Here is a 19,821-nt window from a genome sequence, read left to right as displayed (position 1 = left end):
TCTTATGCTTCCCACTATCAGTGGAAAACTCACTAGAGTGCCAGAACAGAAGTTTGCACTAGGAACCACTTATTATAGAGCAAACAGATTAGCAAACCTCCACCCTACAAACCCCTGTTCTTTTCAGCACCTAATGCTTAAGCATATATTTCATAGAGCACCTAAAACTAAAGCTGATCATCATGCAGATAACAAAATCTTTCTTACTGCTGTATTTTTATAGTGCAAAGGGAAAAAAAAAGGTATTTCTTAATCAAAAGGACAGATAGAACAATACCCATTTCAAGATAGATTAAATTAAAAATTTGAAATCTTTTTTTGGCAATGAGATTAATACTTTCTTCTGTTCGGATGCACTGAACACCAAACCACTGTTAGCACAAAGTCAACATCACTGCAGCTCCAAAAATCTGATTTCAAACTCCCAGTGTACTAACTATAGGAGATGAGGGGAAATCAGTGCAAAGAAGCAAATGCCAAATATTATCCTTCTTGTTATATTATCCCACCACTTTAAAGAGGATCAATAAACACATCAGAAAGAAGGACAAATAACCACAATCATGTTTTCCTCTTTTTGTACATTTGTTAATTCTTTTAAAATCAACTGCCAGCCTGTATTAAAAAGTCTGTATATATTAATATTTTATAATATTAAGATAATTTAACCCCAAATGCACTCATTCATCATTAATGAAGGTATCAAAAATAGATGTAAAAATAATGAAAAATTTTCACCTAAAGCAAATGGAGAATACTATGAATACCTGGTAAGGGCTGTTGAATAATTTTCTCCATCTCGTTTACAATTTCTTGCCGAATTCTGAAGTCCTCATCTGAGATGCCTTGTTCATTTGCTGCCTCAATGAGTGTGAAACTCAGAGCAGCCAACTGTGCAGATGAGGGTGGTGGGAGCGCTCGCAGCTCATTTTCTTCTTGCTTTTCCTGAATAATTGGTGGATGATATAAGTAAAAACCAGTATTTTAAGAGAAAAAGCTTGTCTCTTACTGCTGTATGACATTGGAACACATTGTTTGCTGTTTGTGTTATTCTATTTACATGGTGTCCTGACCAAACACTTCCAAAGGCAGGAACTCTGCCTGGCTTAACTGGCAAATACACTAGTGTGGCTCTCAGGAATAACAGCAGATGCTCAGTGTTTAAAACAGAGAATGCTGTTTCACAGCTGGCAAATGGGGAGGAAATCTTCTGTATTCCATTCCTGAACCACAGTTTCTGACAGTTCTGAAGCAGAATTCATCCAAGAAAATAAAAAGCTGTAATTGTTCCTACATAATGAAAGTAACTGAGCTGGAAAAGTCACATGGATTTTTTTCAGAATGGATTGTACTTGAAGGAAAGATATCAGAGGCAGAAAAAGTATTCCTAGCTCCAAGGGAATTTTATAAGTTGAGTCCCATTACTGCTTAAACAGCTGGTGCCAGAAAGTACTGGATTTAGTGCACCCAATCCAACAGCAAGAACATGTCAGATGCATCAAGTCATTTGGGACTCAAGTCATTTGGGACTAAGTACAACAACCCCTTGTTTCATGAATTCATCAACTACATGAAAGATATGACTGAAATAAATAATAACCATAAAATATTTACGCACTAAGAAAACACAGTACAGAATGAAAATGTTTGTCTAGTTAGTTCTAGGCTGCATCTCTCAACTCTTCTGTTCTTATCTGAACAAATTTAGTGTAAGAAAGAATAGGAGCATTTTTAAAGGGCTATGGGATTTTTTTATGTCACTGCTTTAAGATTTTTCGTGAGTCGGGAAGCCAAAGATGCCGCTAAGATTATTTGATTGTCATGTATCTCTTAGAGCTGTAAATAGGAGCATCTCATGAAGTAACATTTAGAGAGTTACGTAGGTATCACCATATTGTTGCACACAATATAAAGCTATCTGGGGTAAGTGTTAAAAAGGGAAACTGCTCCCTGTCCTCCAGAATTCCATTCAGTGCTAAAAAAATCTCATTGCTCAATTCTCATCTTCATGCCCAGATGAAAAGCATGGTAAGAAAGTGTTTATAGATCAATCATAGGGCTGGCTCATTTTTTTAAGCATGATGCAATTTAGGAAACAGTAAGAGAACCAGAATCCTTTATAAATATCACTGACCATAATGTAAAAATGTTACTTTCTGAGATTTAATGGATTTACGGCATTTGGAGTCTTCCAGGTGATGACTTGCACATATTTTAGAATTAGAGCATTAATGAAAAACAGAAGTATGGCAAGAAATACATGAAAACATGAGAAAGTAATTTGACTGAATTTTGGGGAATGTTTATAGAAAGAGTAATTTTAACCATCTAAATCACAAAATCCAACATACTGGAGAATCTGTAGCTCTTCATCAGCATTTACAAAAATGGGCTGGCAAGAAAATCTGTGCACCTTTTACAGGATTTCTTGCATGTAACAGTTCTTTAGAGCAAACCATAGCAGCGTGGTATCTGGTAAGGGAACTGGTTTTCTCTTTGTAAGCCTTAGAACTGTATCTCATATTAAACCCATTAATAAACCCAGGGTGATGATGAGTGAACTGAATCCTTCCCTCCTATAACTCTTCTAAACTTCACATGGCAGATAAATTAAAAAAAACCAAAAAAACCCCCAAAAAACCAATATCCCCAACCCCACCTCCAGTGCCTGGAGGTCTTGCTACCAACAACATTATTTTCAGAAAATAGAAAAACTAAATATATTTATATACATTTCTCACCTAAGTTACCTTGCATTCTGTTACTAAAAGTATGATGAAGTGCTCACTACTCAGAGACACTAGTTCAGAAGCAATGACCAAAAATGTCTTTTCCTCTCTGCCTGGACAAATAAATCATCAAGCCCTTCCTCTCAAACAGAAAATAGAAATTTGTGGATCTCTGCTCAGCAAACAAACTTTCACCTAAATGAACATGACCAAAGAAAACAAACCACGTAACAAAAAAAAAAAAATTGTTTTAATAAAGTAAAAAAACTAAAAAACAGAGAAGGAAAAGAAAGAAAAAAATAGCCATAATTTTGTTAACTTACCATTATATTTTTCTTATGACGTTTTTCCTTAATGTGTTTGTGAGCTCCCTGGATATTTTCAATGTGGACTAAGCAGAGCTTGCATAGATACTGACAGTTGGTGTATTCTGGGGAGCGCTGAGGAAAAATGGCCATAGATTAAAACAAATGTTCCCACCAGTGGTGCCTGAAAAGCTCAATTCTTTGATTAATAAACTGTATTTAACTATTACATAACACTTTTAATGTCAAGGTGCTTTGTAATCATTAAGCAATCTTCAAAAAACAAGCAGAAATGGATTTCTACCTGTATGACTAGAGGGGAGAGCGAGGGAAGGAAGTGAGATGACTTGAATATTACATTTCTCAGTAAATTTAGTGAGGTAAGATTATGGCTGAAGAGTTTATGCTTCTTAAGGCTGACCTAAAGGCGAGTAAGCCATTCCCTTGTCAGGGAAGCTTTTAATAACTGGATAAATCTCAGCCCACCTTTCTCTGATGAGGAAATGACACCAACTCAGCCACGTCCAGCTCTGCTGTTGTGTCACACAGGGTGTCTGGCCTCGCCCCAGCGTGCTGAGCAAGGGCTGCAGCTCTGCCCTGTTGAAAAGGGTGTGGCTGGGCAGCCTGGGAAAACAGGGCACTTCCTAATCACTGTGCTCTGGCCAAGGTGGGATCCTCTGACAAGGACTGATGCTATCCCACTTTGATGAATACTCTCGGATGCTCAGAATTGGACAAATATGCAGAGCAAGCACCTTTTTGTACAGACAGGCTGGGAGAGACGGAGTAAACAAATGGAGAGTGGCCACCTGGGAGATCCCACGTCTGCAAGAAGCAGCCAAGCCTCCAGAGATGATGGGGAAGAAGGGAAATCATTTTTCCCAGGGTTCCAGAGAGAATACCATGGAGTTTATTCAGTCAGGAAATCATTAAGATCTACTGGACTAAAAGACAGAAAGGACCAACTCTGCAAAGAGCAGGGGTTGTTCCCAAATACTCCACTTTATCTGTCTCATCCTGCAACTGTATTTTCTTGTTCCAACAGATCACAGCTACAGAGATTGGGAACGTTGTGATAAGCTCACTGCAGAGATAAAAGGGGTCCAAAAAACCACTTTAGCTTTTCTCCAGACTTGTTAGCATTTTTCCAGTAACTTTTCAGTTATAACTGGGAGAGAAAAAAAACTACTTTAACATTTTCATCCTAATTCTAATACATCTATATTTACTAAAACCAAAAAGTACACTGAAAACCCCAGATGTTTAAACAGTGACACAACAATGAATGATCACCATTTTAAGACATTAAGGTAGACCACAGATCAGTTAAACAAATTTGACTTACCATATGGAGACCTAAACCACTGTTAAAATTTGGGCAAGTTATTCCACTTACTGAGTTTGATCTTTTGCTTTTGGAAAAAACCGAGTCTGATACTCTCCTACTCCAGAGTAAATGTCAATTTAAAATACTGTTTTAATTACCAAATTCATTACACTTTAATTACTAATTCTCTTTGTCCCTATTTTCTCTAAGACAGGTACCTAGTAAGATGAAATAAAACATCCATTTGGAAAACGACTTACAGACAGTTACACCTGGCTACCTGGGATGAGTCAAGTATTTGATGTCTGATGACTGAAGTAGATAAAAAATATTTTACCACTCTTTTATAAAAAAATTAGTATCAGCAATAGAAATATTTTGGAAAAAATTTTGCATTTCTTTACAATATTGATCTGCAGTATTATGTCAATAGATGTTGCCAGGAAGGCTGAATCATGTAATAAGTTTTATTTTGCCTTTATTGTGAAGACTTTTTAAATCATCTAATTATGTTTAACTCCAACGAAAAGGGCAAAAGCTCAAAATAGGAAGACAAAAAGTTACAGACTACTACTTGGGTAAGTCAGATGCATCCAAATAAGCCAGGTCTCGTGAAATTTGTCCTTGGATATTGAAAGAGCTAATCTATAAAAGAGCCAGTTGTATTTTAAAGAGCTCACAGAGAATGGGAAGGTTCCAGATCATTAGGAGAGAGAAACTTAAGAACATCTTTAAAGGGCTAAATAAGGCGAGCCAAGGTTTTAGAGACCAGTCAGAACTAGCATTCAGAAAAATACTGTAATAAATTATTAATAAGCACATAGGGAAAAAACAGGTCCTAAGTGACAACCTGATCTGCTACAAACAAATTGCACTAACCCAGTCTTAGGGTTGCTGTTTTTAAAGATAAGTCATAGCTCTTGAAGAAGCAGCAGCAGACGCTGTATTTGAATTTTACGAAGTTTTTGCCACTTGTCATAGTATCAGTCTCAAAAGGAGACCATGAACACCATCTAAATAAAGAAAAATAAGGTGGGAGCAAAACTGCTGAGAGAACTGTCCTCAGAGCACTCATACCTAAAGCATGTGCCAAGTATTCTTCAGCAGGGGTCCTTGTGGGGTCAGAAATATCCACACTTTTGTTGAAGAGTTAGGAAATGCAACAGAAGGTGCGCTGACTATAAATGTAAAATATATTAACTTGGAAGAGGATACAGAAGATGTAAAATGACAAAAATTCAGTGATCATAAACAGAGAAATGGACTAAATAAGCTCCAATCAAATAATACCACAGCAAAGTATCATTCCTCCTTAGGTATTACCAACTGCAAAACATATAGGGCTGAGAACACCTGATGGAGCAATTCTTAAGGAAAGGCTATAGGGATCATTGCTGGACCAACTATACACCAACATCCTACTGCTGCTAAAAAAGCAGAGATCCTAAACAAAAATGCCATATTTCAGATAGATGAAGTCAGCTTTCCTCTTCATATGTAAGACTTCAGCTGAAATTGCATCTCCAATTTTGAACACCAGTTACATGATGGGTGTCTAGAGAAAAGCAACAAGAACAAACCAGGAACTAAAATCCCCCAAGAACAATTAACAAAGAGAGCCTAAAGACGGTTTGACTGCAGGAATGGGAATGATTTTCCCATATGCAGAATGGTGTGAAAAAGAACTAATAAACTTTTGGTTATTTTCCTAGGACAGCATATGAGGGATTAAAATGCTAAAAGAGACACTTGCATTAGACAGTAACAAAAACTTCTGGGTTACCTACACTGACGTCAACATTTGTTTCACTAGAGATAATATTAAGAACAATTTAGGTGAACATTTTTAAGCAGTTATCTTCAATATAGGGACTGGGACTGGTGCGAGGTAATATACTAAAGAAAGCTCAATATTCTTTTCAATCCTGCATTCTGAGTTTCCAGGGAACCAGACTTAAATCTTAAAAGATAAAATCTTCTTTAAGTGCTGGAACTGTAACCCTTCAGATCTAGAAAATTAAAAAATACTGCTCTGCAAAGGCTACATGTGCCACAAAAGGAACACTAAGTTTCTAATCCATATCATCTGCCACTATGAACAACTAGTCAACTAACTACTGGAGACAATATCTTAGATCAGAAAGTGACTCATTATTAAGAAGAAAGAAACAGAAGCAGCAGGCTGTAGTAGAAACACCACCCAACCAGAAATATGGTGATGGTAATGAAAGAGGACACATATTTTCTTTTTTATCTGATAAATAACCCAACCTACTTTTTCAAGTCGGGAGATATAATCTCTTTCCAGACGTTCTTCAGCTTGTTTCAATCCTAGTTGCTGTTCAACTGTCAGATTAGATTCATCAATAACACCAGTGTTTTCTAAATAATCCGCTTCCAATGTATGTTCTTTTGTCGATTCAGAATTCTTTATTTTACCTAAAGCAAGAAACAGTTACTTCCTTCAGAGTAATTCAAGGAGAGGAAAAGTGAGAATTAGAGTACAGAGCAGTTAAGAGCCAGACACAAATTAGAACTACATTCCAGTTTTTTGTCCAAGACTGGCCAAGATCACCTTAAACATTAAAATCGTTCCTGTAATTAACCAGTATTTTAAGAAGACTTCAGAGACTAGTCTGCTACTCAGAGTGCTATCAAAAAGACAAAAAAAAAGGGAAGATTAATTTTGTGTTTCAGTCAAATTAACAGTCTCTTAAACTCTTCAAGACAAGAAAGGATTTTGTCATGCAGAACAGAGTAAACAAGATCCTGATGCCCTACTGTAACAGAAACAATAAATATTAGGCATAAAATTATTGTACACAACACATTTTGTTAAGGAACTAAATCAGAGAACTGCCTCAAAGACATTCACCCAAATGACCCTACAGAGCCAGTCACCAGGCAATGGCAGCCCTCAGCCTGGAAGCTGCTGGAGTCACACCTGAACGCTCTGTGACACCTCTTGCCCACAGGCAGCAGTCACTGAGCTCTGCAACGCTGCTGCTCCCAAACACAGCCCAGTGCCACAGGGCCAGTTCCTCCAGATGCCTATGGATTGGTCACAGGCCACTCATCTGTACAAACATCCACAGTAAATGATTCCAGTTGCTTTTACACAAGCAAAAATGAGAGTTATTTGTGCTTTGTTTTTTCTTTTCCTTATTCTTTTCTTTCAAAGGAGATCTGTGCCCCCCGACTTGCAAGGAATCAAAGCTGAGTAAGTTTTCAAGTCCTGGTTTGTCAGTGACAGATGGTCCCCACAGTACATAATGGTGGTCTACAAAGAGCTGACTGATCACAGGATGCTGCCACTTGAACTTGTTTTTCCTGTTAAACACTATTAAGACGGCTAAAAAAATACACACGTTATTATTTTCCTTGTATTTCCATACAAGCAACTGCTATAGCTGTGGGAAATACTTCAAACACAAGGTCTACACTGGCTGGCATCCTAAAACAGAATTTTTATTAAAGAAAAAAATGCGTTCTAAAGAAGTGTGATAAATCCTGAGCTATGGGATTAACCTGGTGAGACAAAGCTTGATCAATATATTTAATTTTGACATTGAAAAATATGTGTAAGAATTGCACACTCATAAGGGTAATCACTGGTGGATGATACGTATTCCAGAGCTCCCTAAATCAAAAAGCCACCTGCCAAAGCCTATTCTAAACATTTTAGTAACAAAAAGAGCACAACAGTCACAGAAAAAAAGTAAATATTTCCCCTCTACCTATAATAAGAACTTTTTTTGCCCATCTTGCCCTGCTCCTTCTGAAAAGCAGTAATAACTGGCATTTCCCTAAGTGGCAATGATATTAGGAAGGGTTCCCCCTTCATAAGACACTACAGTCACAAAATTGCCTAAAACCCACACACACTAAGTAGCTTACAAAGATGTTCAGGTCTTAGGCATAAGAAAAAAGGACAGCTATTATCATAATCTCTTGTTCTCTGAGCAATATGCTTGTATTAACATTATGTTCTCTCTAAATGCAACCAGCAACTTAGTACATGTGAAAAAAATAACACGAACAGAAACATTTCAAAGCCCATTTCAGCAATTGCATCAGAAGAAAATGGAATAAGGCAGTCTTAACTAATACTCACTGAAGTCATCAGGCTTATGTTCCATTTTTCTTTGAGCTGCAGCAGTCTTACCAGGATCACCAGCCTGATCAACACTAGTCTTCAAAGTATGAATTCCCACTGGATTTTCCAGCACCAGTTTCCCTTTCTGAGTAGCTGTTAAGCTTTCCATACTGACCCCATTCCCTGAAACATGGGAGCCTGGAGCGTTTTCTCCCACTGGTTGGGCTTTTGACTGTTTCAGATTTTCCATCGCTGATGATACACTAGAAAATTTTTTTGCTTTTCCATGACTTCGATCCTGAACGTTTGATCCCATATCTTTAGTTCCAGGAATACAACTATTTACTTTGCATGTTTTATTTTCTCCTTGTTTTTCAGAACAAACATCATTTTGTTTACTTTTTTTGCTGCTATTCCCACTTGGAGAACTTCTCCCAACATCCTTCACAGATTTGTCATTTCTATTATGTTTATAATTTTGATTAATTGTAACTTTGACTGTTTTGCCTTCCTCACAGACAAGACGGACAGACTTCCTTGGGTCATGATTTCCATTCTTTGAGCTCTTGGCCTCTTCCATTATAGTGAAGACCTGCTTCTCCTGTCTCAAGACCACTTGAAGTGCAATTCTTCAGCAATCTGCAGTTGATTTTAAATCCTCTGTGCAGGCAAGGATCGTAGCTGATTGTCTACTGAAGAAATAATGATAAGACATTTTTAAAATGAAGGAAAAAGATTAAATCTCTATGTAGACAGCACATTAAATAAACTTCTCTAAAGGAACGCGTAAATACAAATTATTATAGGAAGCATATTCCCTCCACAGGCGTAAGTGCATTTTCATAACACATTCCAGTATTAAAGTAAAACTCATGAAAATCTTGATCATCTTGATTTGTATTTAAAAGAGGAGGGATATGAAGAGACAAAAAAATGGCAGAACATGCTAAAAACCACCCAGTGATAAACCTGCCAACAGCTTGCTTTTTTCATTCCTTCCTATTTCTGGCTTTCTGAACAAAAACGAGAACCAAGATGTCTGCAACTACACTGGGAAAAAAAAAAAGAAAAAAATTAACACATCTAAAAAATACCACTCAATAAACACACAGCTCAAATTAGCCACTAGAGAAAACTAATTCAGTTTCCAGCAAGCAAGCTCGATTTTATTAACTGATTTTAAAAAGCATTTAGAAATACAGCTCAAAGTATTAATAATAAACCTGACAGATCACCTGCACCTCCTAGTCTCAAATAAATTAGCTGCCAGCAATTAAGTTAGATTTTGCTTAGCAAAAAAACCCCCACAAATAGTAAATATTTTGTTTAGCTGCAGATTAACTTCCCTAATCTAAATCTCAGCCCTTTAGGTGGTATACAATTGCCTGAGCTTTATGTTGGAGACAACTCAAAAGTTGTGTTTCCAGTGGGAGGAGGTTAAGCACAAGTCGGTCTGTTTGTAAGGAATTACTCTTATTAATATAGAAAATGAAGGCAAGAATCTGCAACAAGAACTTGGATTCTTTTTCTAATAACAACACTTAGAGAGCAATTGAAAACTATGAGAATGAAGCATTAGACATAGAGGAACATTAATTTTGTGAAACTATAGCAAAATATAGTGCAGAGTTTCTCTATTTCCTGTCCAGCTGCATACTTGGTAGGTAAATGCATGACCCATGGAAATTTCTGTGTTTTAGAGAACCCATCACTTATCATTTAGTGAAGAAAAGAAAAAATAGAAAAGTCTATGAATTACAGCTATTAAAAGTATCACGGCATACTTTGGTACTTTAAAAACAAGAACCAGAATGAAGGATCAGATTAAACTGTCTGCTTAAAACAAACAAACAAATCTTCCTGAATACTATCAGTATAAAGTACAGTAATTTTTTTTTTCAGGCTATATAATACAGTTACTGTCTCTCTCACTTTCAAGACACAAATCAGAAAATACTTCAGGACACAAAGCATGTACTAAAAATGGTTATCTTAAGTCTCTATTGATATAATTGAAAATACGTATCTTTCAAAAGTGAAAAATCAAAGAAACAAACAAAACCCACAAGAATTTTCCTGAAGATGCTGTTAGCATCACATTCTTTAGTAAAATATAAAACCTGAAGAAGTAAAAAAATCTGCATTCCTAAATTTGTTCCAATGGCTAAGTATTTTATCTCACAAATACATTCAGTTAATATTGCAACTATTTTCTATTAAACACTGATTGCACCTGATTCTTACTTCTAGATCAAAAATCACAAAGATTAAATAATATTTGCCTTTGGATTGTAGCCAGTCTTTCCCATATCAATTCTAATCAAAAAGCAGAAGGAACTCCTGCCCACCTGTACCAGCACTGCTGAAGCCTCAGGGTAGTAAGCAGAGCCTAGGATCCCCCCAGGCTGACTAAATTTAAGTTACTCCAGTCCTGGAGCACCAGTATAAAGCCCTGCTCTAGAGACCGGTGAGCTGTTACAGCTCTGTACAAACGTCACTGTCTTTAAACTCTGCGGTGGGTTTGGTTTTTAATTTTATGTAACCAGAAGAGAAATGGAAGTAGGATTTTTCAAATTCTAAAGTAATCATGCTTTACTTGTTCGACCTGAAGAGGAGAGAAAAACTTCCCAAACCAACAACAACAAAAAAAAACCCCACCAAAACACAAAGACACACATCAATTCCACCTTCACTTCTGACACCACTTTCCCCTTTAGCTCCGGCCGGGAGCACACGGAGGCCAGCTCCAGGTTCAGTGGGAAGCAGCACGGGGCAGCTCCAGCTCCAGCTGGAGCAACACCACCCTTCCCCAAGCCGTGCTCACTCCCAGCGCCGGGACTGCTCCCTCCCTTGGGCAGCTCTGCCGGCAACCAAACCGGAAAACCAATCCAGCTTAACATAAAGCTGGCACCAGGCAGGAGGAGGAGGAGGAGCACGCCTGGTAATAACAAACAACTCGTAGGGTGGGGACAACTCCTGTTGGCACCACTTCCAGATTAAAGCTACCATGAAACTCCGGCATTGGAGGAAAAGTGGGGCTGCATTTTGCCCTGCTTTTTGTACGTGTCAAGTTGTTAGCGTTGTATTTTGAAAGTAAGTGTAAAAAAATCTGCAAAAATTATTCCATAAAATACATAATTATATATTCAAAGAGAATATATAATCTTTAGTCAAATGTACAAAAGTGATGGGAAATAGCAACTAAGGAAACTGCTAGTAAAAACCAGAACAGCTAATAAATTGATTAAGTACTGTGATGTTACATATCAAGAGAGTGAATATAATCAAATGTAAGTAGATAATGTTAAAAACCACAGATATAGTCTTTATTCCTAAGAAATAGGAATAAAGGGAGGTCCTGACATTTCATAAGACAAGAATATTCTGTACCCCAGAAAAAAGAAAACAGTTCCACAATGAAATGCAGAATCTGAAACGCAAGTGCAATAATAATGTTGTTGAACTTTGGGATTTCTTTTTCTTTCCTTTTGTTCTCTAATACTGATACAATTTAGCAAACAAAAAATAATTTAAACTGCCACACCATATTCAATAGTAACCAAATTACCATTTCACAAAGAACTGTAAAGTAAACCAACTAATAAAACTTAGTATGAGAAACAAAAAGAGACCTCTCCTAAACTCAGGAAAGACACAAAAAGATCCTCCTCTGTCAGATATCAGGCATCTACGTATGACAGAGGGAGAAAGGGAAATGGGGAGAGGGAAAGAAGTGCCTCTGAAAAAAAATAACATGGTTGGAAACAAAACACTGGAGTGGAGTGAATCAGTGCTGAGGTGGCATCTTTCTAGAAACCTGGATGGCACGTCTTATTCACAAGTTCAGGCTCATACCAAATTGCCAGACCTGGAATCAAAGAAGAATTTTCTCCCAGCCAGGCTGGCAACAAAACCAGAGCTTTTTGCCTGCATCTGCAAAGTAGGGGATGATTAACCTCTCGAAACCATTTCAGCGTATTTCATTTATTCAATATCCCGGTGTTACAAGGGACTCAGTTTCCCCTCCTTAATAGTGCCAGTTGCTCCTCTGAAACCTAGCTCAGCTCTTGGCACTTTTTAGAAAAATAATCTGGCTGAAATACAACAGCTTGAGGTCAGACAAGATACCATCTGACTTTAAACTCCAGAGAATTATTAAATCTATACATACCTACAGCAACCAAATTAAAAATGTTTAAAATCAGCTTTGATTAGAATTCATTTTAGGCTCACAAAATGAAGAAACAAGAATGTTTCACTTTCATTTCTGCCAGTTTCTTTTGTTTCCTCTACCTTGCAGACTAGCATTAGAAAATTCTGCATTTGAATTGCAAAGAATCAGAGTAAGGCTTACTTCCAAACAGGGGGAAAAAGAAAAACACCAAAAAACTTTCAAGAAGATATTTCTACCCATTTGCCCTTCCACTTCTTCCTCTCAAGTTGTTCCACTGTATTCAACTCCCCCAAAGACATACATTTTGGGTCAGACTTTGAACAGGGCCTCTTCAAAGTTGAAGGCCAAGTTAAACCGTGAGGTCTTGCATTCTGAGTTGCTCTTTTGCAAAGGTTTTTTTTTAATCATTTAATTAGCAGCAGAACTGACTCTACCTGGTTTCCTACACATCCATTTTGTGCTCCTCTGTCACTCTCTATCACAGCCCCTTGGGCAAGCAGGGCAGACGTGCTGGGGCTGGAGGAACATACACCCTGTCTGGTTTGTAGCTACTCCCTACAAGGAAATGGAACTTCCTCCTGCTTCCCTCTCAGCAGAGACCTCTCCTCTGCTGAGGCATAATTGTTCCAGAAAACAGACAGAAACTCAATGATCCTTTGATATGTTCTAAAATGTGGTCCCAACTGGCTGAAATGTCCAAAAGTAAGGACTGGAGTGTAGAAGGACAACTAATGGGAAAGAGAACAGGCTTGTAAGTTTTGTTTCCCTGGGGAGTACTAGATAAAATATAAACACAGAAAGTACTACAAACGTAAGTGTTATCACCCTCTTTCTATAAAGCATTCCCTCCTTTGAGATAGGGAGACCTGTATTTTATCCAAGACCTGCTTTTATCTCTCCCATTAGGATTGTCCTTAAGCTCAAATCTCCCAGCCAGCCTTCCAACAGCAAGTGGGGTGATTAACCTCAGTGCCCCCCTTGCCTCATTACCAATATAGCCCAGCTGAACTTCCTCAACAAAAATAAAAGGAAATTCTGCAAACAAAGGTTACAGCCACAGTCAGGAACAATAGGAAAGGTTGTCTTCTGCACTCTGCTCAGACTGCAGCACAGGTGATGTCTACAGACACCCCTAATGTGCTCAGGAGGGGGTCTTTTCTGACTGTAAACAGCCTTAGGCCCAGTTTTCTGTCTGAAAGCTTCTACAAATCATTCAAGACTCTCCCATGTTCTCTGTCAATAGTTTTAAAAAAATGTCACACGTTTACGTTTGGTTTATGATGAACTAGATATAACAGTACAAACTACTACCCATGCTTGATGTTTTTCCAAAGTACTTAAAATTAAAACTATCAGAGATTACTGGCCACTAAAGTGCCTCAGGCTCCATCAGCACTAAACCCATCGGTATTCTTAGTAACAAACGTAAGTGCTACATAGTGTTTCAGAACTCCCTCTTACTACAGGCTATAGAATTTATCCTAGTAAGTGTAATACCACCAAAATCTACCCAGAAGAAGTCAGCACAACGCACGTAAACTTTAACACACAAATCAAGGGTACAACAAAACAGGCACTCTGGGCTCAGTGAAGACAGAAAGTTCTGATATTGTATTTACAATGTGGAAGATTGAAAACTTCTAAGGAGTGATCATTAGATAAATAACTGTGTGTATATATATATATATATATGTAAAAATATATAACACTGTAACAGGATGATATCCAATTTACAAAAGTACTTCTGAATAGATGAAGTAACAGGGAAGGCTTTGGCTGATACAAAACTTAGTAACATACATAGGTGCAAATATCTTACTATTAAATTATGAAGTGAGCAAAATATGCTGGATGGGAGATCCATAAAGGATATGCTTGTTACAGATTACTCTGCATTGACTCACTGTTTTTTCTATGGCACAGTATGACTCACTGAGAAGGTGAGAAAAACGAACGTCACCCAACACCAAGAACTACCACTTTCTGACCCTACTGCTGCTGCGTCCCGTGACAAGCTCGGGAAAGCCATCCTCTCTCAGTCACACCATCTGTGTTACAACAGTTTCCCCTACTTCTCTATTTCATACGGGCTCTTAATGCTTTCATACATTTTGGTTCTGATCCTATCTTTTACTGCAATAGTCCTTTACACCTCAGAATTGACTGCAGCAAACCCTGAAGCCAGAAGAGGGGCAGCACCTGCCCCAAATCTCCCCATATGCTGTACCGTTCATGCTGGGAGCAGAGCAGATACAAGGGAGCTCTAACCTCAAAAACAAACACACACAACATCAGCACAAGCACCCGTGAGGAGACTGGGAAAACACAGTACAGCACTGCACTGGTTTAGAGCCTTTCAGAGGCTTCCAGAGGCCTCAACTGATAACAAAACTGGTTTAAATGTGGCCACACACTGCAACTCAATTTATTCACCTTAATCTTAACCTCCACTTATGCTCAGTGCTTGTGCTAAATGAAAATACAGCAGTATGTATGGTGGCAGAGAAGCTTATCTGGATCTTGTATTTAAGCAACAGTGAGCCTTTCTTCCAAACTGGAATCCTTGAGGAAGGGATTGTCTTTGAACTACTTCATACCAGCTGCAAACCAGTTCACAAACCACAGAGAAAGCAAGCAGATCTTCTACCAGTATTCCTTATGCCTATTCACCAGCATCCAGCACTTTCACTACTGAAAGAAACATGCTGAAAACCACGACTTCAGGAAAGCTGTCAAGAACACAGCCACACTCAGTGGACTGAGTCACAGTAGTTTGTAACACAAAACTGATTCCAGACTCCTGTGTGAAGCTTTGCTGACACCAAATACTAAAATCTGAAAGTTACTTCTTGCTGGCAATAGTATTTCATGCATCAACAGAAAAGAAAATAAAATCTAAGAACATCTGATAAACTGGGTTTTTTCCAAGAATTTGTTGAAACCTTAGAACCAAATTTACAAACCAAGGATACAGTATGAGTACACATGCATGTGTGTATGCATTTCTGTAAAAATTTAAAAAAAGAGTAAAAATGAAATTAATGTGCATTGTTACAAAATTCAGGTCGTCTTTTGTACTTCTAAGTTAAACAATTCATCAAGCAATACACAAAATAGTCTTAATGTGCCAAAAGCACCAGAAATGTTGACTTTTACTGGATTGCTTCCATTGTGCAAATTAGTCCACTAAGCAAATTGCAGGATCCTTATTTCTATGAATTCTCAGTTCAAGTCAATACCAGTATTGCATTATTTCACTAAGATAGTGACAAAAATAAAGTCAGTTTAGTAGAAATGCTTTGTAAAGTTTAAAAATCCAGGATTACAACTAGAACACAGAATGTATTCTCAGACAGTCAAACTGCCTTATGGTATCAACATAAATACAACAATCCAAATCCATTACTCTGACAAGCAGATCCACAAGACAGTTAAGAGCAGCTCCTCAGGAATATCTTCCTTTAAGTAAGACATCTCCTGCTCCCCTTTCTTTCTCCCCATAGCAGCAATTCCCTTCAGTGGAAGGACCCAATAAACGCCCTGCACAGTGCAGATGTCCCGTGGCATCCCGCAGTTTCTTTACCACTGCAAGCTGAGGTATGAGACGAAAGTCCCAGCTGTCTTCTGTGCAGGAACAGAACACAGGAGGAACTTTCTGATCCCTCTGTGTCTATCTTCTGGGAACATATCCCAATATATGTTCTGGGAAAAGGTAATTTTATCACAAAATTAATTTTATGAAGGTTTTCACTAAAGTCAAGTAGAAAAATGATTAAAAAAAGCTCATTGCAAAATTGGTATTTGTAAAAGAGACCTCTTACTCCTAATATAGCATCTTCTGCCAGGTACTGTAATTAAGTCATAGTTCCATGGCTGGCTTACTTTTCTTGTCACAGAAATAATTATGTCATAACTATCTGGGGTCAGACTATCCAAAAAGCACCTACTGAAACTGGGAGCACAAGTCAAAACTATAAACAACACGTATCCTCTATTTTCAAGCAAATGCAATCACTCCTGAATCCAGGGCACGGTGCTCAGGAAGCCAAGTGACGTGGAGGTGGCATGGATATAAAAAAAAATTATTAGATCCATACTTAGATACAACTATCTTTTTAATGTACTAATCTCTACCTTAGCCTAAATCCGATTATATTGTTTCTCTGTGTGTTACGAGCTCATCCTCCTTTGATATACCCAGAAACAACCTTAAAAGCCAGGAGGCCTCAGGTAATATGACACATTCAGCCAACTGGCAAATTGCAACATATTGCAAAAGCAGCAAAGTCGTTCAGCTGTATTTGTATACAAAATAAGCCAACAAAAGAGCACAACCACGTCGACGAAGGGATGCCTGGGTGTCACTCGAGGCAGATCGTAATCCACGGAAAGGAGAACCTCTCACGGCGGAGCGGGCACGGCTCTCGAGGGCAGCCCCGCACACGGGGCATTTCCCCGCGGGCTCCGCCGACTGCGGTGGTCTCTCCCCCCGCAATATTTAATTTCACAGGGCGTGCGAACAACAAACCGCACGCACCAGCTCCGGCCCGGATGCGCCCTCGGGGGCGGCCCCGGCCCCCGCTGACCTTGGGGCGGCCCCCGCGCCGCGGACCCCCGGCGCTTCCCCCCGCCCGGGCGCGGGGCCCGAGGCCGCGACGGGCCGTCGAGGCGGGGCAGGGCTGGGGCGGGGGGCGCCGGCGCGGACAGGCCCCCCCGAGCCCGCCTCCCCTCGGGTCGCCGCCCCTGGCCACGGGGAGCTCCCGGGCCCCGGTACCTGTGTGCGGCGCTAGCGGAGCCGGCGCGGCGCCCCCGCCATGCCCGGCTGCGGCTGCTGCAGGCCCCGACGGCAGCGGCTCAGTCCGCCCCGGCCGCCATGTCAGCGGCGCGGTGCATTGTGGGGCGAAGGCGGGCGGGAGCGCCCCGAGGGCGGCGGCGCTGCGGGGCGGCGGCGGCGGCGGCGGGGACCGAGCCGGGCACGGTGCCCGCACCGCCCCGGCCGAGCTGCGGAGCCCCCCGTGCCTCAGAACCTCCCTCTTGCTGAGGGGGTGACGCGCCCCCCTCTCCGTCTCCCCCGGCGTTCAGGGCCTCCCTCCCCCAGTGCCCCAGGCGCACGCAAGAGGGGACAAGGGAATAAGCAGCATGGTTTTTTTCTTAATTACCCCCCAACAGCCATCCTAGGGTTCCCCTTATTTCTCTTCCCAGGCCTCTCCCTACGCATAGAATCAGCAAGATTGGAAGAGCCCGTTAGGATCACCCAGTCCAACCGTGTACCCAGCACTGTCTCTGTATCCGCACAGCCACTAAACCACAGCACCCAGCGCCAGGTCCAGACCTCTCCTAAACACCTCCGGGGGGGGTGACTCCATAGGGCAACCTATTCAATGCCTGACCACTCTTAACAGGGAACAACTTTTTTCTTAGTATCTAATCCGAATCTTCCCCGTCACAGCACGGAACCATTTCCTCTGGTCCTCTCCCTGCAGGCACGGCAGAAAGGACCGGCCCCCTCCTCAGTACACCCTACTGCCAGGAGAGCGATGAGGCATCTGCTCCCCAGGCCCTGGGGAGCAGGTTAGGGCTCGATGGAGCCGGGGCCTTGATCCCTGCTTCCCCAGGGTTTCTCGCCCTCCTCCTGTGCTCGGTGGAGAAGGGAGGGTGTGCTCCGTGGACCCGGAGAAATGACTCCAGGATCCCTGACCTTGGCTATGAAGCTGGCCCCGGCAGCAGCCAGGGACAGTGGCTTGGCCAGCATGTCTACTGGCAGATCCGCAGGTCTCGGGGGAGAAGAGCCAGCCTGCCGGCTCTTGGCAGTGCTCGACGGTGACCTAAAGGCACTGGGAAGTGCTTGTCTGAGGCAAATCCCTCTGTGATCCAGTACTACCCCTTTTTGGCAGTGAAATGTCGTGTTGTTGGCACTTCCTAGCCCAGGCTAAGGAGGCCTTTCCAGGAAAATAAGGCGCGTAAAAGATCAGTGTTGCACTACGAAAGGGGTTCAAAGGAAAGTATTAAAAGTAATATGAATAGTAGTGCTGGAAACACTACCTCAGGGAGACTGTGTAGGTAAACAAAAGTTGCAAAATCTGTAATACAGGATTCTATAAATACTGACAAGACATACTTCTGAATGTATTGTGAAGTCAGCACAATCCTTAGAGGTAACCTGCTTTTTTTTTTTGGTTCACTTGAAGTTCACACTTTACAAAACTAGGACTGGGTAGCTCATGGGATGTAGTGCAGAGATTTCACCTTTAGGGACGTGGGCCAGTCCCAGGCAGCAGTGACAGAAACAGCAGTGCTGCCGTGGGGACAGCTGAGGTTAACTGGGTGGTGGTTCCTGCCTATTCCAATCTATTTGACAAAGATTTTTATTAGGTTTAGTAGGCCAAAGAGTAAATTGCAAAAGTAACTAGATTATACTTGCTGCTGGATACAGTCCCCCTAGATCAACATTGAGACATGCTAGTGAGCAAACACACACCAGTTTGCAAACCTGACTGGCATATTTCCTTCAAATAGTTGGATAGACTTTAATATGAACTGGTAGTGAAGTTTGGCTCCAAAAACTTGCACCAGTATAAAGCCAACAGTCTTTGACACAGTCTCTTTCTCTGTGTTCAGGAACAATGCCTCCTTCTTTGCTGATGTTAAAGAATGTTTTATTGTAGGGAGCAGTATAGAAACATGGCACTAAAAGAGGAAGCAGGGTTTTACTGCCAGCTGGCCATTATTTAAAGAATTCCCAATTCAGTGCCAATGATCAAAACTTTCAGATCCTGGGCTCAGTCTGTAGGAGAAAATATGACTCTGAAAGCCACTAAATTTTATCTAGAAACCAGAGATGATAATCATAAAGCTGTAGGAAGTAGATTTTATAAAGTGCCTTTCTAGAGCAAAACTTGCTTCTTACGTTGCAGTATGATGCCCCATTTTTAGTCCTATACCCAAGCAACTAAAATATTATTCCTCAAAAATGTAAATGTGTATTGTAGATTTCTTTTTAATTTTTTGACAAAAAACCATAACCACCTTACGCAGATCATCATTGGAATGATTTTTAAAGATTATTTTTAGAATTTACTAGGTTTAAAAAAATATTTTCATATGGATATCCCATATTAAAGCCCTGTTCTCTTTCTCCAGATGTATCTGAAGAAAGTCTAAATCTTCTTAGATAATTTACTTTTCAAATT

General features: G+C 40.2%; 1 protein-coding gene across 4 annotated transcripts in view; it reads right to left on the bottom strand.

The window, feature by feature from the left end:
* TUT4 (terminal uridylyl transferase 4) overlaps positions 1-17,512 on the bottom strand; it is a 44,816-nt gene extending 27,304 nt beyond the window's left edge. For 3 of the 4 annotated variants that reach the window (XM_039555698.1, XM_039555701.1, XM_039555700.1), the window contains exons 1-5: positions 17,406-17,512; positions 8,476-9,149; positions 6,637-6,800; positions 3,053-3,169; positions 768-945 (exon numbers count right to left, since the gene is read on the bottom strand). In XM_039555698.1, the coding sequence (XP_039411632.1) occupies positions 768-945; positions 3,053-3,169; positions 6,637-6,800; positions 8,476-9,037 (1,021 nt within the window). In that variant the 5' untranslated portion in view covers positions 9,038-9,149; positions 17,406-17,512. The remainder of the gene's footprint in view (positions 1-767; positions 946-3,052; positions 3,170-6,636; positions 6,801-8,475; positions 9,150-17,405) is intronic. The other variant, XM_039555699.1, reaches the window with a different exon arrangement.
* Positions 17,513-19,821: the final 2,309 nt, after the last annotated feature.

This window comes from Corvus cornix, chromosome 8 (assembly GCF_000738735.6).
Source record: "Corvus cornix cornix isolate S_Up_H32 chromosome 8, ASM73873v5, whole genome shotgun sequence".
Taxonomy (NCBI): domain Eukaryota; kingdom Metazoa; phylum Chordata; class Aves; order Passeriformes; family Corvidae; genus Corvus; species Corvus cornix.
Note: the sequence above shows the minus strand (reverse complement) of the source record. Positions and strands in the feature narration are given on the sequence as shown.